We start from the raw sequence: 25,634 nt of genomic DNA on the forward strand, positions 1-25,634 counted from the left end.
TCCGCTAAGAGTTTAAATGATATGCTTTCCTGAATTAGTGTGTCTTCAAAGATTTTTTGAAGGAGTGGAGACTGGGTGAAAGTCTAACGGAGAAGGGAAGGGAGTTCCACAGAAAATCAGCATCTATTCATAGAGATGAATTTAATCAATGCATCTTGATGGTAAAAGTTCTGCTCCTCCATGCAGAGCGTGGAGACGCTAAACGTCACTGACCCAGGAAGCACCTCTAGTGGCCGTCTGAGTGACTATATTATGGGCCTTAAAGTGTAAGCAATTTCAACTTTATTAAAGATTAGATAGCAATTCTAAACTACGCTACCCATAATTCAGTGCAGTATGTCTATAACAAAAAAACAGCCATTTCAAAGACAGTTTAATCAATTAAACCCAAATTAAACCCAAATTAAGTAAAATCACCGAAGGTCCTGCTTTTTGGCTGTGCACTGTGATTGGTCATTAATGGTTTTCATGGTTATAGGGTATATTTTCATCAGACTACAATTTGGCAATAATGGTAATGTATATGTAACGTACAAAATATAAAAAATGAAAAAATTAAAAAAAGATTTTTATCAGTGTTACCAGAGAGAATGGCCTCAATGTGCATATTACTTATTTACTTAGATTTTTCTTACTAAGAACATGTTCAAGCTGGCCTTAATACATAACCTTGATTTCATTATCTGCTTCCCAAAAGCCGAAGATAAAAATAATTAGCTAATGTCAGTTCACTAGTCCAATAGGTAGATAAAAAATAAAATTCCTCCACATATATAGTTAGAGAATGAGTACGAGAAGCAGAAGGGCAAATCAACTTACTGGATAAGCATCGGAGTCGTCATTGCTCATTTGCAGGAAGCGTTCAGGTCTTGCTGAAGAATGTTCAGGTCCCTGGTAATAACATTAGGCACAAGAGCAGTTTAGAAATGCTGGTCTCTGAATCCGATTACTGATGGCAATAGCAAAGAAAAGGCATTAAGGGTTTTGAAGAAGCAATTTATCCTGGTGCAATAAGAAGTCTCACTCCTAAAATATGAGCTAGTTACTGAAAACAGTGGCCAAGTATATAGCTCGTAAGAAAAAGAAACCCTATTCAAGTAGTAGCAGACTGCCAAGACATAGATGTGCACATTTCTGCGTGGAAAACGGTTTTCCCAATAAGATTTTCTTATATTTTTGTGTTTGTTTTTTTCTTTTCTTGTTCTAACAAACTTCATTTTATTTTATTGCCATTCATATGCTATAAACGTTACACAACTGGCCAGAAAAAAAAGTGTACCTCCCAATCCCCCCCCCAAAAAAAATGTAACATATAAAAGTGCCCTTTGTGCATGAAGATCCTACAGTGAGTACGCTAACTGAGATGGGTATCTCTCTACTGGTCCAAGGTTTGGGGTGTCTGTATGTACCGAAAAATTCTTCTACTCTTACTCTTTTTTGCATTTATACTTAAAAACTATTTGCTGCCCTTTATCTTGGTTTTGTAGTTACATTTGTGTTAACTTAAAAACAATACGTTAGCTGTTCAAATTTTTAAGAAAAAATAAAAACACCCAATCACAGCTGATCTGTTTGAGACAAGGTAATTCCCCTAACTGTTAATCGATGTAAATCACATTCCTATATTTCCATCGAAATTTTCTGTGTTCTTTACCAAAACAAAAGGAATCGTACTTGAGGGGTTCATAAAATGCATGTGGCACTGTGTACAAGTTTGGAATGATTTAAATGAGTTGTGACCGAAGGTAGATGTTAACTACGAGGACTATAAGTACAACGCGTATCAGCATTGACGCTAGCAAAGCGTCCTGAGAGCTGTAGGTATACAGCAGCTTGGGGATTTGCCTTTGACCACTTTAAAAAAAATTTGGATTCAAATTTTGAACATACGGATTCTTAAAGCTTGAGAGAATTCCCTTCAAATGACTTAGTATTCCTAACTTTGTAGCAGACAGTATGTGCAGGCCATTTCTTTATTATACACGCATACCTCTAGAACTCTCATGGTTAAACAACATTTTTTACAACCTGGGCATGTGGAGACAAACAAAAGTGACTGTGTGTAGACTAGTAACGGCATAAATAATAGAAGAGGTGTTGGCAACCTATTAACTGAAAATGTGCATTGAGAAAAACAGCATTTAAGGCATTTAAGTACAGCAGATTGGAGAATAGGAAAAGTATAATTATCAATGTAAGTGTTATAATGCAAACAAACAAAGGTAAATTACGAACTGCAGAGAAGGTCTCTGCTGGGACCCATAATGAACAACATCCTTGTTCACCACTCATATATCATATGACCTACTGAAAGCACAAACAGATTTTTGCCTGGATGAACACGGCTTTAATTGAATGAAGTATTCATGAGTCTCCTCTCCAGGGGCTATGTGGGACTTATTTAACCTTCTAATTATTTTTTTCTCTCAAAGGAGCAGATCCACTACTCCGTTGGATGAGCAGATGAGCTCCTAATATGGACTTACCATTCCTTCCATTCCATGTGGCAGCAGTAATACGATCCCATTGTGTCGGACCCACTTAGCCTGTCCTGAGCTCATAAACTGGTCGATAATACATTGGGCCGTGTTATGGAAATCCCCAAACTGAGCTTCCCACAATACCAACGCATTGGGACTCGCCATGGCAAAACCAAGTTCAAATCCTTTAAAAAGAAAAAATGTTTTAATTGTTTGTTATGTAACTTAATGCAAATTCATCTGTGATGTTGTGTGTCAGGGGTTGTACAGTAAAATATGCATTGACTTTTTTTCCATTTTCATGGTGTGTTCAGCTAGTTAACTATGATTCTCGGCATTACCATGATTACATTGATGTATAAACCATATATAACTAAACAGGATCTAATCAGAAAGAAATAATATGACAATGTAATATATCCTAAGAGTGTGGTTTGTCATTTACATTGTCAAAGCGGCTATTGTGTAAAGCAGGCTTCCCCAAACTCTGGCCCTCTAGATGTTGCTTAAAGGACCACTTTAGTGCCAGGAAAACATACTCGTTTTCCTGGCACTATAGTGCCCTGAGGGTGCCCCCACCCTCAGGGACCCCCTCCCGCCGGGCTCTGGGATGAGGAAAGGGTTAAAACTTACCTTTATTCCAGCGCCGGGCGGGGAGCTCTCCTCCTCCGATCCTCCCTTTCGGCTGAATGCGCATGCGCGGCAAGAGCTGCGCGCGCATTTAGCTGGTCTCATAGGAAAGCATTTACAATTTTCACAGTGAGAATCACGCAAGCGCCTCTAGCGGCTGTCAGTGAGACAGCCACTAGAGGATTTGGAGGCTGGATTAACCCTATTATAAACATAGCAGTTTCTCTGAAACTGCTATGTTTATAATAAAAAGGGTTAATCCTAGAGGGACCTGGCACCCAGACCACTTCATTAAGCTGAAGTCGTCTGGGTGCCTAGCGTGGTCCTTTAACTACAACTCCCATGATTCTATGAATGAAACAGATAGGCTGAGAATCATGGGAGTTGTTGTTCAGCAACATCTGGAGGGCCGAAGTTTGGGAAAGTCTGGTGTAAAGGGTTTAAAAACACTTTTTCTCTAAATTCACTTTCAGCTGGAGTTAATTAAGGGAGTGGTTAATTAAATATTACCCATGTGACTGCGTGCACCTGTATAACTCACAGTACCAACTCAGAGAGCTTGCTCACTAAGAGCGTATCTGATACTCTATCTTAAGGTAGGAGTTTGAACCCACAGGAGGTAAAGCACATATTTTAATTTAGCAGTTGTTATAGTATGAGTGTTAGCAAGATTGGAAACTTGACTCAGTGCACAGTCTGCTGTATGTGGGCATGCCTGGGAGAGTCATTCCAGTGTATATACCTCTGTGGCAAATGTAAGCGAGTGGCTTCTCTGAAAGCTCAGACTGGAGATCTGGAAAGCAATCTGCAAACCTGAGGTGGATTGACAACCTTGAAAAGGGCTTACTGCTCACTGAGCAGAGTTTAGTGGGGGGCAGCTAGTGGAGTGGGAGGAGATGAGCCAGTTGCAAACCAGGCAGGTAGCGGAGTGACAGTGAGGCTTGGTGGTCGGGGAGGGGTTATGAGGGAAGAGGAAGGGTCCTGATTTTGTACAGCCCAGCAGATCTGCTCTGATCGCATCAACCGGACAGTTTGTTGTCTTCCAGGAGTGAATAGCTTTTTAATAGAAACTGGGAATGTCCCAGCTCTCATGATCCATGTTGGTTCCAATGACAAAGATAGAGGAAGATGGAGGTCCCTAAAGAATGAGTTCATTGAATTAGGAAGCAAACGTAAAGTGACCGTCACCTCGAATTTGCCTTCTTTCTATTGTATCCTTTTATCTGCCTCTAAAAGTGTCAGGATCGGGACAGGGATCCAACACGCAGAGTACAAAGAGTGGAAAGGTACGTATACCGGGCCTTAGAATGGCCGGACTAACGTACCGAGAGTAAAGAATAGTCAGAGGCAAGCCGAGGTCGAGGGAACGAGAAGACAGATAAGCGAGAGACAAGCCGGGTCAAGGGAAAACAGAGAAACAGGGTAGTACAACGAGCCGAGTCAAAACCAATAGAGCAAACTAGAATACCAGAGCACTGAGTGACTAGACAAGCTAGAACCACGACAGGGCAATGAGCTGAAGTAAGGAGTAAGCTTAAATACCCTGGCTCTGGATGGAAATCACGCCTCTGACAAGTACCGATTGGATATCGGACACTTGAGTGACAGATTGCTCGTGCTAGCGTCATGACGTCACGTATTGAGCGTCCTGCTAGAAAAGGATGTGGATTCCTCGCGGCCGGTGTTTAAGTGACTGGATGAACCGCGAGGAACGGAGGAAACAGCTCGCCTGGACGGATACACCACCAAGTCTCTACCTCCCTTAGAGGTAGAGGCCTCAGGTACCCTGACAGTACCCCCCCTCTCAGATACGCCCACCGGGCGGAATGAACCGGGGCGAGATGGGAAGCGAAGGTGAAATGCTCTGCGAAGGCGAGAAGCATGGACGTCCTCCTGAGGTACCCAACTCCTCTCCTCAGGACCATAACCCTTCCAGTTGACCAGATATTGCAATTTTCCCCTTGAAATTCTGGAGTCAATGATGGAGTTGACCTCGTACTCCTCCCGACCCTCCACCTGAACAGGACGAGGCGAGGAGACCTTAGAGGAGAATTTGTTGCAAATGAGGGGTTTCAACAAGGAGACATGAAAAGAGTTAGGGATGCGTAAGGCAGGTGGCAGAGCAAGGCGATACGCAACCGGATTGATACGAGTGAGAACCCTGTAAGGGCCTATGTAACGAGGAGCAAATTTCATGGACGGAACTTTTAGGCGAATATTCTTAGTACTCAACCATACCCTATCCCCAGGAACAAAAACAGGAGCCGCTCTTCTATGTTTGTCAGCGTGTTTCTTGAACAGCGAGGAACTATGTAATAGAATTTGTCGAGTCTGGTCCCATAATTTCTTCAGGTTGGCGACATGATCATCAACCGACGGTATCCCCTGAGAAGAGGAAACCGAAGGAAAAATCGAAGGATGAAAGCCATAGTTCATGAAGAAAGGGCTAGAGCGAGTTGAATCGCAAACAAGGTTATTGTGTGCGAACTCCGCCCAAGGAATCAGACCGACCCAATCGTCCTGGTGTTCGGAAACAAAGCAACGCAGATACTGTTCGATCTTTTGATTAGTACGTTCAGCAGCTCCGTTAGACTGAGGGTGATAGGCAGAGGAAAAGTTCAATTTGATGCCCATTTGAGAACAAAAGGATCTCCAGAAACGTGAGACAAATTGAGAACCTCTATCAGAAACAATCTCTGAAGGGATCCCATGTAGACGAAAAACTTCTCTCGCAAAAATCTCCGCCAATTCAGGAGAAGTCGGAAGTTTGGGTAGTGGCACGAAATGGGCCATCTTGGTAAATCTATCCACCACCGTGAGGATAACAGTCTGTCTTTTGGAAGCAGGCAAATCAACGATAAAGTCAATGGACAAACAGGACCAAGGTTTCTCAGGAATGTCCAAGGGGTGTAACAGGCCACATGGGGATGCATGAGATAGTTTAGTCTTGGCACAAGTCTCACAAGCTGCAACGAACTCCTCAATATCCTTACGAAGTGAAGGCCACCAGAAATCCTTGGATATCAGAGAGTACGTCTTGCGAATACCAGGATGACCAGCTATTTTACTTTCATGAAAACATTGTAAGAGCTCCAGTTGAAGTTCAGGGGGAACAAAGTTTCTTCCCTCAGGAGTGTTTCCGGGAGCTAGATGTTGTGATTTCAAGATCTGGTCAAGTAGCGGGGAATGAATTTTGAGACTGGTATTAGCAATAATATTGCATTTGGGTACAATGGAAGACAAAAGTGGTTCAACTGAAGCAGAGGGTTCATATTGGCGAGATAGCGCATCGGCTTTAGAATTCTTTGACCCAGGTCTGTAAGTCAGAACGTAATTGAAATGGGTAAGAAACAACGACCAACGAGCCTGCCTGGAGGACAGACGCTTGGCCTCTCCGATATAGGACAAGTTTTTGTGGTCTGTCAGGATGGTAACAGGATGTAATGTACCTTCCAATAAATGTCTCCATTCTTTCAAAGCCTTGATAACCGCTAGTAATTCTCTGTCACCAATGTCATACCTGCTTTCAGTACCGGTCAATTTTTTAGAGAAAAATCCACATGGATGTAATGGTTTATCAACACCCAACCTTTGAGATAGGACAGCACCTAAACCAGTCTCTGATGCGTCTACCTCGAGCAAAAATGGCAGAGAAGTGTCAGGGTGAACTAAAATTGGAGCGGAAGCGAAAAGCTCCTTGAGAGTCTTGAACGCAAGGAGAGCTTCAGTAGTCCAATTCTTAGTGTCAGCCCCCTGTTTGGTCATGTTAGTGATGGGTGCAATAATGGAAGAATAGCCCTTAATAAAGCGCCTATAATAATTGGAAAAACCAATAAATCTCTGTATGGCTTTAAGACCTGTGGGTAAAGGCCACTCTAGAATGGATTGGAGCTTATCCGGATCCATCTTAAATCCCTCCCCAGAGATCACATAGCCGAGAAAAGTTACCTGGGTTTGATCAAAGCTACATTTCTCCAACTTGCAGTACAAGCCATGCTGGAGAAGCTTGTGCAAAACCCTCCTGACTTGATTGTGATGAATCTCAATGTCACTAGAATGAATGAGTATATCATCTAGGTATACAATGACGCACTCTTGCTGAAATTCCCTAAGAACCTCATTAATCAGATCTTGGAATACTGCTGGCGCGTTGCATAACCCAAAAGGCATGACAGTATATTCATAGTGGCCATATCGAGTATTGAATGCCGTCATCCACTCATGTCCCTGCTGGATTCTCACCAAGTTATATGCCCCTCTGAGGTCTAACTTGGTGAAAATTGTAGAGCCCTTCAAACGATCGAAGAGTTCGGTGATCAAGGGAATCGGGTAGGCATTTTTAATGGTTATCTTATTCAAGCCTCGATAATCAATACAAGGTCTCAAAGAACCATCTTTCTTTTTAACAAAAAAAAATCCAGCCCCGGCAGGAGAGGAGGACCTCCTGATGAATCCCTTGTCTAAATTTTCGTGAATATATTCCTCTAGGACTGAGTTCTCCTTTATAGATAATGGGTATACATGACCTCTGGGAGGCATGGTACCAGGGAGTAGGTTAATTTTGCAATCAAAGGACCTGTGTGGGGGTAAGGTATCGGCTTTCTTTTTGTCAAATACTGCCTTTAAATCTAGATACTGAGACGGAATTTGTGTCTCTGTAGGATTGTCAGAGGTATTCGATGTATTAGTTAATCCAAGAGGTAAGACCTTCCGCAAGCATTTTTCTTGACAATTCTCTCCCCACGAAACTATTTCCCCTGATTCCCAATTAATAATAGGGTTGTGTCTCCTCAGCCAGGAGTACCCCAGAACTATGGGAATAGACGGAGAAGAAATGAGCATCAAGGATATATCCTCTTTATGCAGGATGCCAACAGTCAAGTTAATCGGTATGGTTTCATGAAAAATAACAGGCTCAAGTAACGGTCTACCATCGATGGCCTCAACAGCCAGAGGTGTCTCTTTTAACTGGGATGGAATAGCATGCTTGGCAGCAAAACCCTGATCTATAAAGCTCTCAGCAGCTCCAGAATCGATTAGTGCCATAGTCTTAACTACTCCCTTCTCCCACTTTAAAGAAACGGGTAACACAAGCCTGAGCTCCTTGTAGTTGTGAATAGAGGACAAAGTAGAAACACCCAAGGCCTGTCCTCTAGAGGAACTTAGGTGCGAGCGTTTCCCGAACGATTGGGACAATTTAGGCGTAAATGACCCCTGACTCCACAATACATACATAAACCCTCCCTTCTCCTGTACTGTCTCTCCCTTTCAGTGAGATGAGTACTGCCTATCTGCATAGGTTCAGGAATACGTAAGTCTTCGAACTCAGAGATTTGAAAGGTAGGCGCTAGTTTAAAGGAGGGTCTACGGGTCCTATCTCGAGTGTTCTGCCTCTCTCTTAAGCGTTCATCAATACGAGATATAAAAGAAATTAAATCCTCCAAATTTTCAGGGAGTTCTCTAGTAGCGACCTCGTCAAGAATTACATCTGATAACCCATTCAGAAACACATCTATATAAGCCTGTTCGTTCCACTTAACTTCTGCCGCCAAGGATCTGAACTCTAGTGCATAATCCACAAGTGTTCGATTGTCCTGTTTAAGGCGCAACATTAATCTAGCTGCATTGACCTTTCTGCCAGGGGGGTCAAAAGTTCTTCTAAACGCAGCTACAAAGGCATTATAATTATAGACGAGTGGATTATCATTCTCCCATAAAGGATTGGCCCATCTCAAAGCTTTTTCAATGAGCAGAGTAATAATAAATCCAACCTTTGCTCTATCTGTAGGATAAGAGCGGGGTTGTAGTTCGAAATGGATGCTAATCTGGTTTAGAAAGCCACGACACTTCTCCGGTGACCCGCCATAACGTACTGGTGGGGTAATACGGGAAGAAGCACCTACAGTGGCTACCTCTAGACCTGAGACTGCAGGAGAGATAGAAGGAGTACGTGTCTCCTCAGGTGGATTACTAGCACGAGACAAAAGTGCCTGTAGTGCCAAAGCCATCTGATCCATCCTATGTTCCATGGCGTCAAACCTGGGATCCGAAGAACCAAGCTGACTGTTTGTACCTGCAGGATCCATTGGCCCTGTCGTAATGTCAGGATCGGGACAGGGATCCAACACGCAGAGTACAAAGAGTGGAAAGGTACGTATACCGGGCCTTAGAATGGCCGGACTAACGTACCGAGAGTAAAGAATAGTCAGAGGCAAGCCGAGGTCGAGGGAACGAGAAGACAGATAAGCGAGAGACAAGCCGGGTCAAGGGAAAACAGAGAAACAGGGTAGTACAACGAGCCGAGTCAAAACCAATAGAGCAAACTAGAATACCAGAGCACTGAGTGACTAGACAAGCTAGAACCACGACAGGGCAATGAGCTGAAGTAAGGAGTAAGCTTAAATACCCTGGCTCTGGATGGAAATCACGCCTCTGACAAGTACCGATTGGATATCGGACACTTGAGTGACAGATTGCTCGTGCTAGCGTCATGACGTCACGTATTGAGCGTCCTGCTAGAAAAGGATGTGGATTCCTCGCGGCCGGTGTTTAAGTGACTGGATGAACCGCGAGGAACGGAGGAAACAGCTCGCCTGGACGGATACACCACCAAGTCTCTACCTCCCTTAGAGGTAGAGGCCTCAGGTACCCTGACAAAAAGAATCTATTCTTCTTGCCATCATTTCTGATTTATTTAGCTAGAAAACACAAGACAAAGTAGGGACTACTTTGTGTTATATATTTTTCCAATGCCTGATAAATAATGACAAATTGCGGAGCTTAAGGCAAGACGAAGTGTGGCTTCAAGCCATGCCTCCAACCCCCCGAAGTATGAAAGCCAGGCCTAACAAACCATGACATCATGTGCACCTGCACAGTGCCATCATGGCTTTCCATAGAGAATCATTGTATGCAATGATCCACTATGTCAGAATCGCAGGCGCCAGCAGCACTGGATCGGCCAGTTAGCCTGAAGACCGTGGTTATGGTGTCCGGTGCGGTGCTTATGGTACTCAAGTATTACTAGGAAGCAGCGATTGGCGGAGCCACCCAGTCGGGGTGCCAGGCAGTCTGCCACACAGTCAATATGGGTTTTTCATAAAGATTCAATCTTTATGAAATACACATTTTTCAAGGGGGTGGGGGGGGGGGTGGGGGGGAGGGGGATGACATTGCCGCTTTAAGGAGCCAAGTGTGGAAATAAGTGTTTTTTAATCTTTCAGGAATTGTAACAGAGGAATGGAGGAAGGAATATGTGGTTACTTGATTCAAGAAAGGTAAAAAACCTTTAAGATAAGACTTTGGAGACCGGGAAAGTTTTTGAAGGGTTGTTAAGGGCTTTTAATGGGAATTCCATGCCACAGACTCTTAGAGAGGCTTCAAGGCTAGTCTCCTGCCCCAAAAAACGTTTTGTCTGCTGAACTAATTAATATTACTTGCAGCGCAAGTATAACAACTGGTGCAGGACTCCCTGGCATCTCCTCCCTGAAATGACTATAATCACCAAAGTTACCCCATCAAGTCCATGCCTCGCAGCTCAGCAGCCCTTTCCTTGGGCCCAGGAGTCACCCCAAGCCAGCCACTAGAGGGCTTCCTGGTTTGAAATGTACCTTTTGGTCTGATGCTGGACGTCCTGAATCTCTGCATGAGGACCTCCAGTGTGATTTTTTCATTGATTTAATGCTTTCCTATGGAAAGGTCTATTATGCGCGCGGCATTTGCCGTGCATGCGCATTAGAGCCTGCTCATTGCAGGACAAAGGAGGAGCTTTGACCCAGCATTAAAGGACATTGGCGTAAAACGTTTTTAACCCTTTATTCATGGGGAGGGGAGCGCGAGGGAGTGATAGTACCAGGAACACAGCGTTGTACACTATAGTATACCTTTAAGGAAATGCATTTCTTACACTGAATAAACTTATATAAATAGATTTGTGCTCAGCAACAAAGAAGCAAAGTAAAGAATTTAAAGGGGGAAGAGATGGGTGGGATGGCCAGAACGGTGCGGCCCAGTTAAGAGGAAGAAAAGGGGTTATATAAGCCGCTAAACCCCTCCCACAATTACAGGATTTTGGCTTTAAAAATTTGCGGATGGCAGCATAAAAGCCATGATGTTAAACTGGTAATGGTGTAAGTCAGTTGTGGTGTGCCGAAAGGGATGTTCGGGTAGGCCAGTAGATAAAATAGGGCAAAAGGTTGCAAAAGAAAACACACTTATTTACAAATAATCTTATAAAGCCAAATTCATGAAAGTGTTACTCAACTTTTTCTCAGGTTGAGGAATATATCCGTTATAAACTGAGGACTTCCAACATTCTAGCCTTTTAATGATGTGAACTGGGGTATCAACACTGGATGCTGCTGATGCTGCCCTGATTCTGAAGGAATGACCAGAGAAGGAAGCAGGGTTGAGACCTTAGGAAGAGAGACCCAACGTAAAATATAAATTTCGAGGTGGTGAGTGGACAGCCTTGCAGTGTGAGAAGAGGTGTATTGAGTGACTTATCTGTGATGGTTAGATGGTAGAGATCTAGGACAATTGTTCTCAATGGGATATTTCTAATAGTTGGCCGGATTTGGTTGCTCTTGGAATTTCTTAGAATAATTATGTAATGATCTGTGTTTTTTTTAATTTATTTTTTTAATAAATATACCTAGCTTGAAAAGCACCATCAGGCAAGAGTATAAAAAATTAGGTGGGATCAGGGTAATAATTTACTGTGAGCATTCTGATGCAAAAGCTGTAAGGAATAATAATGAAATATCCCAAGGACTTTGTGGTCAACCGATCATAATGGATACCATTTATGTCTTAATTGCTTCTATTATGTTTCATCTGCAAAATTCAGGACAAAACATCAAAACTAGAAAAAAAAAAAACTCTGTACCTGCTATATTCCTGTTAACGGTGAAATAACACAGACCATAAGCCATCTTTGATATTTGGTCCTAAAATTCCCAATTTAGCTATTTTTAAGTAAAATTTGGAATCATTATAGTTCAGATATTTAACTGGAGCACTAACCACTGAGCTATCTCACTGCAATGTTTTTCTAATTTTAACATCTGGCAAAGTACATTTATATTTCAGAAGTCATTGAGCTGGGTAATCCAGACCCTGAAACATCCTAGTAATTTATAAGACGCTTGTTCCTAGTTATATATTTCACAATTTATAATAAATTCAGTTACGATCTGTCCACAGTTATTCAGAGAATTAACTCATATTTCCTTTTGTAAACAGAAAGCAATATATAAATTGCTGGTTCCGTTTATTAAACAAAATTGCATAGAAAATTCCCTTCTTCTGAAAGTCCAGCTCCGAGATAATTACCATCTAATAAAGCAGCGATATCTTGCTGTGTAAGAAGATATTTAGCAATGGTCTTTTAATTAGTGTCTGCTTGTACAATGTACATTGCATACGATCTAGGCTGACAGACAGGGTCTCAGATTATTGTTATTCCGCTCACGCCGTTGGATGCCCAGAGAAGTCACCAGTAAGCTATCAATGGCATGTGTCATGTACCTGTCATTTCTACTATTACCAGGCAATATTCCCTTAGGGGAAAAATCCCATAAGGAGTCTGACTGCTAAATTGCACACGGTTTATTAAGCAATGGGGAGGGAAAATATATGGAAATGCCCAGGAATGATGTTAAGATATGGTTTCTAAAATGCACCATAAATAATTTTAAAAATTCAATGAAAACACAAAATGTTTATAGCCGTAAGATCCACGGGCTGTTTAGAAAGAGACCTTGCAGGATGTTTAATGCTTCATGAGAAAAACATCATTTGAGTATTTTTTTTTGTTTTTTTTAAACATTTAAAATGTTATCCCTATTGAAGTGTTCCCCAGTTTCAGATCTTATCCTAGGGATAGAACTCCTTAACTAAGAGGTTAATCGTTCAGACATAAGCATTGCAAACCATTACATTTTCATAAAACAATAAAAAAAATTACTTTCACCCAACCAACAGGTCTGGTAATAGGAAAAACGAGGCAAAGGGAAAATAGATGTTAACAGTATGCTCATAACTCATTTTGATCGCCTAGCTTGACAGAACTAGATATTTACAGAGGGATAGAACTATATATTATCAGTTCAACTTATCTGTTTCAGCATTCAATGTTTGATAAAACCTAGCTTAACCAAGTTAAGCTCTTGAACAAGAAAGGACATTAAGCAGGACTTTGATAAAAAACATTCCTTCCAATATGATGTTTGCATCTAGTCCTCCTATTTTAGGAGAATGCAGTCCCTGCTAATATAAAGGAGGTAAGGTATACTGGTCCCTAGAATGGCTGGGTAACAAAGCCTCTAAAAACAATGATTTTAAATGCAGTTATCATCACCTTTTCCCTTAGAGCAGCACTGTTACCATATGGGGACTTTGCAGAACTTGCAAAGACCCCCGATGGGGACATCTCCCCTGGGACTCTCGTGGCTGGTGTAAGGTGGGGTATTCCATTTTCATAAATTTTTACATGGGATCATATGACGTTCTGTCACTGGTCCATTAAAGATTAAAAAGAAGGATGAATGGGGGCGTGGCCTGACGCTGGAGCTGGTCGGACGCATGTAAGAGCAGCTCCGCCAAGACGAGACCAAAAGAGCTAAAAATAATCGGAATACTGAGCAACAACCTGCAAGCAAAACGAGAAAAGAGGCTACCATGTCCCAGAGACAAAAAAACAAAGCTGGGAAGACTGAACGAGCTTCTTTCTTCCTAACAAAAACCGCGGCCTCCAAACTAAGAGAGAGCCTGGAGCCAGCGCAAGATGGCGGCGACCAGGAGACGCGGGAAAACTCCCTCTCACCGCGGACAACATCTCCTCGCACGGCGGAGGACTTACCGCTGACACTAGGAGGAATCCGCGCACTAATGGCAGAAGTCACAGATAACATACAGCAAATCATGAAAAAACAGCTTCAAGAACTGGCATCGGAACTCCGTAAAGAGGTACAGGAGATAGGTACCCGCACAGCACAGATCGAAAACAAAATGGATGAATACGCCGTGGCACATAATAGCCTGGCAGACAAGATCCAGGAAATGGATGATATCCTGGGGGCGCAGAGACTAAAGTTGGCAGATATTGAGGACAGGTCTAGGAGAAATAACCTCAGATTCCGGGGAGTTCCAGAATCAATACAGAATACAGACCTTCACAACTACCTCTCCGAAATGTTCCAGGCCCTCACGCCTGAAATACACCCGGACCAATTGATCATCGACAGAGCACACAGACTACGCAGACCAAAGCATCTGCCACCAACAGCAACAAGAGATGTAATAGCCAGGATACACTTCTTTCACGCCAAGGAAAAAATCATGAGGGCTAGCAGAAATGCAGACATGCCAGAAGAATATAAAACAATTAAAATCTTTGCGGACCTGTCGGCGGAAACGCTCCATTTTAGGAAATCGCTAACACCCATCACCACCGCATTAAGAGAACAGAACATAAACTACAGATGGGGATACCCAGCCAAACTCCTGATCTCACACCAGGACTCAATACACTCAATCACAGAGATGGCGCAAGGATTACAAAAGTTGAAAGAATGGGGAATACCACTACCTACCACGCCATCTGTTCCATCCACCAAGGTTCCGAGAATGTCGCCGGAGTGGTCGGCCCAGTGAGCCAGCTTGGATATACGTAACTATGTACCATACACACCACAAATTTAGTACCAAAAGTTGCACACATGACTGAAAGCTAACACACTTTATACCGCAAGACGACGCCATATATGCCTAGATCCTACATGGCACCAATTATTGTGAACTGGCAATATAGCAGCAACTCATGCTGGTTAGACTCTGACTCTGCCCAATATCAATTAGAACACAACCCCGCAAATTGGTGTAGATGGCGACAATCTTTTCCATCATTGAGGTTTAAAATGTTTCAACTCTTAAAGTTGTGTGTGGCATGGACGAAAGTTATGTTTTGCTAATTTATGTTCTAAAGGTTTATGTATTTACAATTGTAATTGCTCTAAGGTTTCCAGGTGAATGACCGACATGTTAGGCATATTCACCTGCACCCCCCCCATTAACCGCGCCTACTTGATAGGCCGCGGGAAAAAGCCCCAGATTTGGGCGCCGAATTGGGCACACCACCCACAGTTAGTTTTGTTTCCCCTCCTCATCCCCACCCCATCCTCCTTCAGGCAAGCAAAAAACTGCCCGCAAACTCAAGTTACTAATCAGATACACAGCGCTTTGTTTATGGATAGTGGTAATAGCCATACATTCCTAACACAACTGGCCTTTGAGCACACAACCATGGCACACTGTGATAATCCGCATATAAAACATGAAAATTGTGACTTATAATGTTAAGGGGCTGAACACCCCGAACAAGAGAAGGCTACTACTGCAGGAACTCAAAAACAAAGGGTCAGACATAGCCTGTATACAGGAGACACATTTTAGTGACGCAAAAACCCCGGAACTGTACACGAAATTATTCCCAAACCAATACCATGCGATATCGACGAATAAAACCAAAGGGTCATCTATCCTGATCCACAAAAATGTGGCATTTGTAGAACAGGATAAATTTATAGACCCTCAGGGCAGATATATCATCCTGATAGGCCTTTTTAACAACACCCAATACACCTTGGTCTCCGCATATTTTCCTAACACAGGCGCAGAAACGTTTCTCAGACGCTTATTACAAAAGATTGAGCAACACAAACTAGGTGGCCTGATTCTCTGCGGAGACTTTAATTTCATCGCATCTCCCGAAGAAGACACGACAGCACAACACAGGGGGGCAAGAAAGAAACAGATGGTATCTGTATGTAAAACATTAACAAAAAGACTTATGCTCCATAACCTATATGACAGTTGGAGAACACTACACCCGGGGGAACGAGATTACTCCTTCCACTCCAAAGTACATAATACCTACACCCGCATAGACACATTCTACGTAGACCAACCAACACTAGCACAAGTTTCAACCTGCACCATAGGGGATATAACCTGGTCGGATCATAGCCCGGTGTACTTAGAACTATTCGACACATTTCAATTTAAAGGGAGAGGGACATGGAGGTTAAATGAATCGCTCTTACACGATCAGACTTTCCTACTCCAGACAAAAAAAGAACTGGCCGACTATTTTCAAAACAACTCCAATGGAGACGTATCTGAACAAACTGTGTGGTCAGCGCACAAAGCAGTTGTCCGAGGCCTCTTTATTAAACGGGCCTCCTACCTAAATAAGAATAGACAAATGACACAGTTAGAATGCCAGAAACAACTAGCTATAGCGACCACACAAAACAAACTGAACCCCTCACCAACATTGGCCCAACAGGTTCAGAATCGGACAAATCGACTAACAGAAATTAACGCCACCAAAACTGCCTACTACCTACACAGGCTCAAAGCAACAGCATACCACCATAGTGGGAAGGCCACTAAATACCTAGCAAACCGCTTAAGAGCGAGACAAGCATCAGCCAGAATAGCACACTTACATACCACAGATGGCAAAAAAATACAAAACCCTCTAGAAATCTCTCAGGAATTCGCGAAATACTATTCAAAACTATACAACCTACAAGACCAACCCAATGCCAAACCACCAAACGAAACCTTAATACGCGAATACCTAGAAAAAATTCCCCTCCCACAAATTCAAAAGTCCCAAATTACTGAACTCCTAGAACCGATCACCTTAGATGAGGTCCTACTCACCATAAAACAACTACCAGCAGGGAAATCCCCGGGAGCAGACGGGCTATCTAACCTGTATTATAAAAAATTTGCTGATATACTCGGCCCAAAGCTGGTACAGGTGTTTCACACAGCGACAGACTCAGGAAAACTCCCTCCAGAAATGCTCCTAGCCACAATTGTGACCTTACCCAAACCGGGAAAAACCCCAGACCAATGCAAAAACTTCAGACCCATATCGCTACTAAATTCAGATGCCAAGATATATGCTAAAATTTTAGCGACCAGAATAAGCAAAATCCTCCCGACTCTAATTCACGATGACCAGACCGGGTTTGTCCTGGGGAGGCAGGGGATGGATAATACCCGCAAGCTATCCCTAGTATTGGAGAAAATGAGAGGATCAGGCCCAGGCGGTCTCCTACTAGCACTAGATGCTGAAAAAGCCTTCGACCGCCTGGGCTGGCCTTTCCTCAACCAGGTGCTGGGGAAATTTGGGTTCCCACAGAAACTTGTCGAACAGATATTTGCCTTGTATGCCCAACCCACAGCTCAAGTACTACAAGCGGGGTTCCTGTCACAAACTTTCAAGATAACAAATGGCACGAGACAGGGGTGCCCCTTATCTCCTCTGCTATACGTGTTGGCCTTAGAACCACTACTTGTAGCGATTAGAGACCACCAAGACATAGATGGGATCAAATGGCACGGGAAACAAATAAAAATTAGCGCATTTGCAGATGATATACTACTATATATAACAAACCCAGAAAAATCCCTACCTAACATTATGAGCCTTATCACAGAATATGGGAAGATGTCCTACTACTCCCTTAACACAACGAAAGACACAAGCATTAGGACTCCGATTAGAGCCGCAAGCACTAACGCGACTACAACAAAAATATTCTTTTGAATGGCGTACTGGGAACTTAAAATACCTTGGTCTAACATTCACTAAAAACCCAAACGATATGTTCCCTTCTAACTACACTAGAGTATGGAATGAGTGTACGGAAATACTGAAGAGCTGGGGCCAACTATACTTGTCCTGGACAGAACGCATAATAGCGATAAAAATGTCCATTCTGCCGAAACTCCAGTATCTCTTTAGAAACCTCCCCCTGAGAACACCAAATTCGTACTTCAAAAGCATCCAAACGAAATTGCTACAATTCACTTGGGGTATGGGAAAAGCGAGGATCTCACAAAAGGTACTGATGGCCCCCGCGAGGAGCGGAGGGATGGCGTTCCCCCACGTCAAATCTTACTATCAAGCCGCAATACTGTCCTCCTTGCTAACGCACCTTTCAACGGTGAACAGACCCCAATGGTTAGATATGGAGAACCTAGCTATAACCCCCTTCCGGGTCCAAAACCTGTTGTGGCTACCAAAACACGCTAGACCAACAATCCCAAACATACCCGCACAGATTGGCCTGGCACTACAAACATGGGAAACTCATAGAACGCACTTTGAGTCTAATCACCCACTATCCATGGCAACTCCAATGGACGCTATCGTTCACGGCATCCACACATTCCATGCAACACCCTGGAAAACTATAGGCGTCACCCACCTAGCTCACATACATGCAGCAGGCACACTAATGTCCTTCCCGAAACTGTGCTCTCTCTATGACGCACCGCATAAATTGCAGTACTCACACATACAACTCCAATCCCTACTTAATAGCTATCACAAAGAACAGACAAACAAACCAGACTCAACAAGTGGATTGTCAACATGGGAAAAAATAGGGATCTCGGGAACGATCCCACTTAATTTTAAACCTCTATCTGATTGCTACAAAACCATACTCCCACACCAACCGTTCCACAGTTCCACACAAGCACAACAATGGGCCTTAGACCTTCACACTACCATCACGGAAGATCAATGGAAGCGTATGTTGGTCTCAGTAAAAAAACTAGTTAAATCAGCACAACTTATAGACCAATACCAAAAAACAGTATACAGGTGGTATATGGTACCTACCCGATTACATAAGATATTCCCCCAAACACCCTCGACATGCTGGAGATGCACAAAAGATATTGGGTCTGTGCTACACATTTGGTGGAGATGCCCAGAACTGAAGAGATTCTGGGAAAACGTACAACGAATGATAGCACATACCACAAAAACAACAGTAGACCTCGACCCCCGGATATTTCTATTATTAGACATACCCAATAGTGTTCCATCTGCTGCGAGGAAACTAATGTACCATATCCTGCTGACAGCACAAAAGTTAATAGCGAAATCCTGGAAGTCCACAACTATCCCGCCCATACACCACCTTGTTCAAGATGTAGATAGACAACTAATTTACGAAACGCAATACAGCTCACTGCATCCAAACTCCCAAAAATACAAGGAAACGTGGGATCTGTGGACCACCTGGCGGAGTAGCAAATCAGACCAACCAAGGGCACAAGACCCAGGATAGGCCGTAGAAGGGGTCACCACAAAGAAATAATTGGATTACGCCACCCATATACGGTGGACAATCACAACAGGCCAATACCGAACGCACCACAGCACTATTAATTAGATAGGGCCTCAACACCACTTATCCCACTGCAATGCTTGATGAATGTACGTAAAATGTATAAAAATTTGTATGGTAATTGCTTGCTTTGAACCCCCCCCCCCTCCTCCCTATCCCAATCCTTTTTTCTTCTGTACCCCTTCCCCCATCCAACCCTCATTTTATGTTACCAAAACTCAATAAACTTCAAATTTAAAAAAAAAAAGAAGGATGAATGTCGTCTATAAACTGGCGAAGGACAAGATTACGTTAATATCACATATAATCAGCTAAAGTTACGATTCTATAAACATAGAAGTAGTAGTACAATGGTTAACCATAACTCTCCAATGGTAAAAACCAAATACAAAGGAAAAAGACAGTAACATGCTTTAAACACATTATATAGCATTATTTATGAATGTTTTAGCATGCATGCATTGGACAGTGCCCACATTAATGATGGAGTCAGGAAGCCAGCACCATTAGAAGTACTATCTATTGCCACCGGTAGTTTCCCATGATCAGTACACTTCTGAGCCTGTCAGGGTCATTTTCTCATTTTCCTCCATAGTTAATCTTGATGGTCACTATGTCATCTCACATGTTAAATGAAGTTAAACAAAAATAGGCTTTTTATTTTTAATTTAACTTTTTTATTTTTTTTTAAACTAAAAATAGATGCTTTAGGCAAAAAAAATAAAAAAATAAATAAAAAAATCTGAAGAATCACTCATCATAGCCATGAAAAGGAAATACATTTATGATAAGGTTTATAGGCATATTGCAGAGATCAGATGTATGTTTTACATCTGTGGGTGCGTGTCCTTCAGGGCGTCATGAATGACATTAACTTCATTTATTTTTTTAAAAAGGTAATTGGCTCTAAACCTTGTATAGATGCTACTTCCACATATATACAGGTCATGATACCTGGCCTTTTCACCGCTGCAGGTCTAAAAGGAGCAAGAAAGTTAATTAATGGTGTAATTGAGATAAATTGGAGATCAGTCTTTTTTTATGAAACATGTGAGATTGATTGTCCGAGTAATTGTTGTGATTATATTTAATGATTTTAAGTAAGCAGAGCAAGCAATGAGGCCTATATACTTTGAAGAGAAGAGAATGCTTAAAGACTTGTCATACACAAACACACACACACACAATCATATCTGTAGTTTGTAGTTCTATGCCAAGTGCAGAAGTCAATGCAGCAATTAAAGTAACTTGTATTAATATAGGTGTTTGATATTGGGATCCCACAATGTATGTATAAAAATAACCACCACATTTACAAATGCAGCTTAAGACATATAATGATATATAATGATAAATCGTTGCCTATCACAAACCTCAGCTCACCATAAATTAGATGGTAATGTGATATTTTATGTTATAAGGGCCTATTGCGCCCTGTTATGTACGTTCACCCTACATTTTTTTCTTTTAATTAAAAAAACATAAGAAATAAAGCAATACATATTCTGGAATGCAGCACCAGCAAAGCTCCCCTCGCTGGATTCAACGCTCCATCTGAAGTCCTTGAAGCCCACTCGTGTTCCAATCAACCACGTGGACCGTTTAACCAGCTCATAGTGCATGCATGCCTAAAACAGAGTTCCAGGATGCCTAAGTCACTCGTGCCAGGGTGAAACTAAAAAGTGCAAACATCTCTGGATGTACAGCATTGAAAGCAAAAATGCTGCACATACAGACTCTTGCCAACACGACCAATTCTAAACGCATAAGTGGTCATGGTGGTGGCTGGCATGTCCATAAGGTGGCACAAGCTGTTGCGGTAGGTCGCACTGGCGGCCTGGAGAGCGCTAGATTAGAGTGACCGGAAGGAGGTGGGCGCATAGTGCTCCCTCCTGCCAGTCACTGTGTGTAGCGTTGCCGAACAGAGCAGTGCGCACCGCGGTACGGGAGCTTCTGTTTCCTGAACCTGGCCGGACTGAAAGGAAGTGCTCACTGTGGGATTGGGGGGTTGGAGGGAGGGGAAACACTATGGGACAAGGGAGGGGGAGGAAAGAAAACTATGGGACAGGGTAGGGAGGGAGAAAAGAACACTATGGGACAGGGGAGGGGGAGGGAAAAGAACACTATGGGACAGGGAGGAGGGGGGAAAAGAACACTAAAAAAGAGGGAGAGGACCACTAAGGGTACACGGTACAGGGGAGGGAAGGGAGAAGGAACACTGGGGTAGGGGAGCCACTAAAAGAGAAGGGAGAGGAACACTAAGAGGGGTGGGAGGAACATTAACCCCTTAAGGACACATGACATGTGTGACATGTCATGATTCCCTTTTATTCCAGAAATTTGGTCCTTAAGGGGTTAAGGGGAATGGGGGGGCACTAAGAGATAGATAAGGCGGGGGGAGAGAAACACTAAGGGACAGGGAGGGGAGAGGAACACTAAGGGACAGGGAAGGGAGGGGAGAGGAGAGGAACACTAATGGACAGGAAGGGGAGTGGAGGGGAACACTAATGGACAGGTAAGAGAGGGGAGAGGAACACTAATGGACAGGAAGGGGAGGGGAGAGGACTACTAATGGACAGGAAGGAGAGGGGAGGGGAGAGGACCACTAATGGACTTGGAGGGGAGGAGAGAGGAACACTAAGGGACATGGAGGGGAGAGTGGCACAGAAAAGGGCCTGAGTGGGGAGAAAGACACACCGAGGGACATAAGGAGGGAGAAAGACACACAGATGGGCCTGGGAGTGAGAACGTTCACACAGGGGCTGGGAATGAAAGCAACACACAGAAGGGCCTGGTGGTGGAAATACAAAGAGGGACTGGAGAAGAGGAAAAATAGACACAGAAGGGCTTGAGGGAGATAAACGGGCTGGTGGTGAAAGAGATACACACAAAGGAGCTGGTAAGAGTAAAAGATAAAGGGGCTGGGAGAGAAGGAGACACACAAAGGGGCTGGGGGGAGTAAGACATACAAAGGTGGGTTTGTAGGAGATACACAAGGGAGGTGAAAAATAGGGGATGATATACTAAAGGGGGTAAGACATTTTAAAAAAGGGGATAAGAAACAAAATGCGGGTAAAGAGGCACACAGGTGAAGATGCTTTTTGGGGTGCAGGGACGGTGCCAAAATCATCTTCGCCTGTGTACCCAAAAATCCTTGTATCGCCCATGTTAGAGTAACCCTTTAATGTGAATATAACATTGCTGCTTTTGCCTTCTACGACAAAACTAGGTGCATTTTAGATCCTATTTCTGCAAAGTGTCCACATATGCAAGCTTATGTTATATTTAAGGAATACATTAACTGAGATATTTAGCTGCTGGTGAGCAAAGGAGTAAATCTGATTGCATTTGTATTCTAATGTTTACACTATATCAGAGAACCACATGAAACGCACAATATTGCTGTCATTTTCCTCTTTCTATGTCTGTTCAGATTCCAAAATTAAACAGTTATTTGTTATCTGTTTGAAGCAGCAAAAATATTTATATATATATATATATATATATACCTAGCCATAATTTTACACAGAGTACACAGAGTCATCTCTCCCTTGGCAACTCTTAATTCAAGTCTAATTTTAACTTCCACATTACGATCCCATTTCTGCTGATTGGGAGACATGGCTGAGAAAATCTGCAATATGGCTAATTTGTTTAAGGCTTCGCTTCACATATCCTGCTCCTTATTTATATACCGAACATGATACAGGTTAACTTTCCTGGTATGCAATAGATTTTCGATATACCTTGCATCCTCTTCTATTTTCTAGCTGTAGAACACACATAATAGATCACATGTAACCATTTTACAATGCACACTTGGGAGTTTGGATGACACTTTCTTTGCAAATTACATGGCATAAGTATCCTGATACAAATATCATTTAAAATTTCAGGTCAACAGTACGAAAAAACATATTTATCATATGAATTCAACAAATCAATTTTGCAAGAACATTTGAATGGCTCATAAGGCACTTTATATTAGACTTTTAATTTGTTTCAAATTGAAATGCAATGTGGATTTTTTGTTTTGTTTATTTTCTATTTTTTTGTGTCCCTTTCTGGCCTGAAGTATTTCTCTAGTTTAGTATTGTTTTTTTCCTGGTCCTGGCTTTGTGTTAAGCCCAGCCACTCTAAGGTACAGTAATATTTCTATTCTGCCTTTCTTTGCCTTATCAGAATTGGTGTGTCTCAGTTTGCTGAGAGTCCTATGAACAATCCTGAGAAATACACAGTCATTTACTTTACCTATACTTTACCTAATTTATTGTAATAAGAAAGTCAAACTCGCCATCATCAATATCACATTCTAATTCCAAGCCAGAATTGAGAGAGGGTAGGGGAAGAGGTCCTGTTCCCCAATGCAGGACTAGACTGGCCCACCGGGATACCGGGAGATTTTCCGGTGGGCTGCGGCACCTGGGGGCTGGGCAGACAGCCCAAATCATCAGGCTCCTGTAGTTTAAGTATTTTTCCCCTCGGACTGTGCCAGCCTATGTCAGGGGGAATAAAGAGGGAGAATCTGGGGGCTGGTGCAGCCGCAGTTAGGCTCCCTGCACAATTTATATAAATTTGGGCTGCATGCCCAGCCCCCTCATGCAAGATAGAGAGAGCTTGTGTGTGTGTGTGTGTGTGTGTGCGCTAGTGAGAGCGTGTGTGTGTGTGTGTGTGTGTGTGTGTCTGCTAGTGAGTGAGCTTGCATATGTGTGTGTGTGCCTGCTAGTGTGGGTGTGTGGGTGTGTGCCTGCTAGTGAGTAAGCTTGTGTGTGTCTGTGTGGCTGTTAGTGGGTGAGCTTGTATGTGTGTGTCAGTGAGCTTGCCTGTTGGAAACATATGTGTGTCAGTGAGCTTTTCTGTGGTGAGCATGTGTGTGTCAGTGAGCTTTTCTGTGGTGAGCATGTGTGTGTCCGTGAGCTTGTTTGTGGTGAGCATGTGTGTGTCAGTGAGCTTTTCTGTGGTGAGCATGTGTGTGTCCGTGAGCTTGTTTGTGGTGAGCATGTGTGTCGGTGAGCTTGTCTGTAATGAACATGTGAGTGTCAGTAAGCTTTTCTGTAGGGAACATGTGTGTCAATGAGCTTTTCTTTAGTGAGCATGTTTGCCTTAGTGAGCTTTTCTGTAGGGAGCATGCGTTTGTCAACAAGCTTTTCTGTAGTGAGCGTGTGTGTATCAGTGAGCTTTTCTGTAGTGAGCGTGTGTGTGTGTGAAAGTGAGCTTGTCTGTAGTAAGCTTGTGCATGTCAGAGTTTGTCTGTACTACGTTTGTGTGTATACCAATAAGCTTGTCTGTGTGTGTCAGTGAGATTGTCTGTCAGTAAGACCATGAGTGTGCATCTGTGAGCTTTTGTTTTTATGTTAATGAGCTTATGTATATCAGTGAGATTGTTTGTCTATGAGGCTGTGTATCAATGAGCTTGTGTGTGTCAGTGAGATTGTCTGTGTCTGCATGGGACTATGCTTACTGTATAATTAAATGTTTTACTCTGAAAGGACCAATATTTTATATTAGAAAAATAAATAAATATTTATGTTGTACATATGATATATATGTTTATATGCCTTACATATTACATGTGACAATGCATGGGACTGGAATAGATTTTTTTTCAGGGCTGCTTTATATCCCCAGTCTGGACCATTAGCAGCAGTGCCATGACTATGGAAAGTTGAAACACCTTTTTCCTTGGTCATGTGACTTCTGCCTCCACCACCACCACTATTCGTAGCATTCAGCCTCAGGATTGTGGGATTAGCAGCATGTCTGCTACATCAAATTCTAAATTCCCAGAGTCAAATGTGTTTTCCATTCTGTAAACATTTGTAAGACATTCTGTAAACACCAAAGTAGTGTCCTCATTGTCTGGTGTTGGTGATGGTGACAGTGATGAATCCAGTGATGAGAGTTCTGTTTCTCCCCACCACTGCAATCAAAGCACATTTACCTCTGACCCAGGAACTACTCAACTATGAGTGTCATAAGCTAGAGGAGAGTCTGGAGAGAATAGTCACCAGCCCAGTATTTTCTCCAGCATCTAGTCTGCACTTGCCTCCTGCATCTTGTTTACCATCTCCAAGTCCATAAGTATCTGTTGTAAAATGGTCTCATCCAGTGGAGACAGTTGATACATCCACTGGTATAAGTAACTCACCCACTGTCAATGTAACCACCACCAGCAGCACCAGTACCACCATCATCAACATCACCAGTACCAGCAACATCAACATTCCATTAATCAACAAATGCTAGTGTAGAGGCTAGTGTAGCAACAGATATTGCGACAGCTGTAAATCTTTCAGCATCT

The 25,634-nt window shown here is 42.8% G+C and overlaps 1 protein-coding gene across 2 annotated transcripts in view; it reads right to left on the reverse strand.

Annotated features, from left to right (window-relative positions):
* Positions 1 to 25,634, reverse strand: part of OGDHL (oxoglutarate dehydrogenase L) — a 178,971-nt gene that overhangs the window by 9,057 nt on the left and 144,280 nt on the right. For both annotated transcript variants that reach the window (XM_063435251.1, XM_063435250.1), the window contains exons 17-18: positions 2,487 to 2,665; positions 820 to 891 (exon numbers count right to left, since the gene is read on the reverse strand). In XM_063435251.1, the coding sequence (XP_063291321.1) occupies positions 820 to 891; positions 2,487 to 2,665 (251 nt within the window). The remainder of the gene's footprint in view (positions 1 to 819; positions 892 to 2,486; positions 2,666 to 25,634) is intronic.

This window comes from Pelobates fuscus, chromosome 10, assembly GCF_036172605.1.
Source record: "Pelobates fuscus isolate aPelFus1 chromosome 10, aPelFus1.pri, whole genome shotgun sequence".
NCBI lineage: Eukaryota > Metazoa > Chordata > Amphibia > Anura > Pelobatidae > Pelobates > Pelobates fuscus.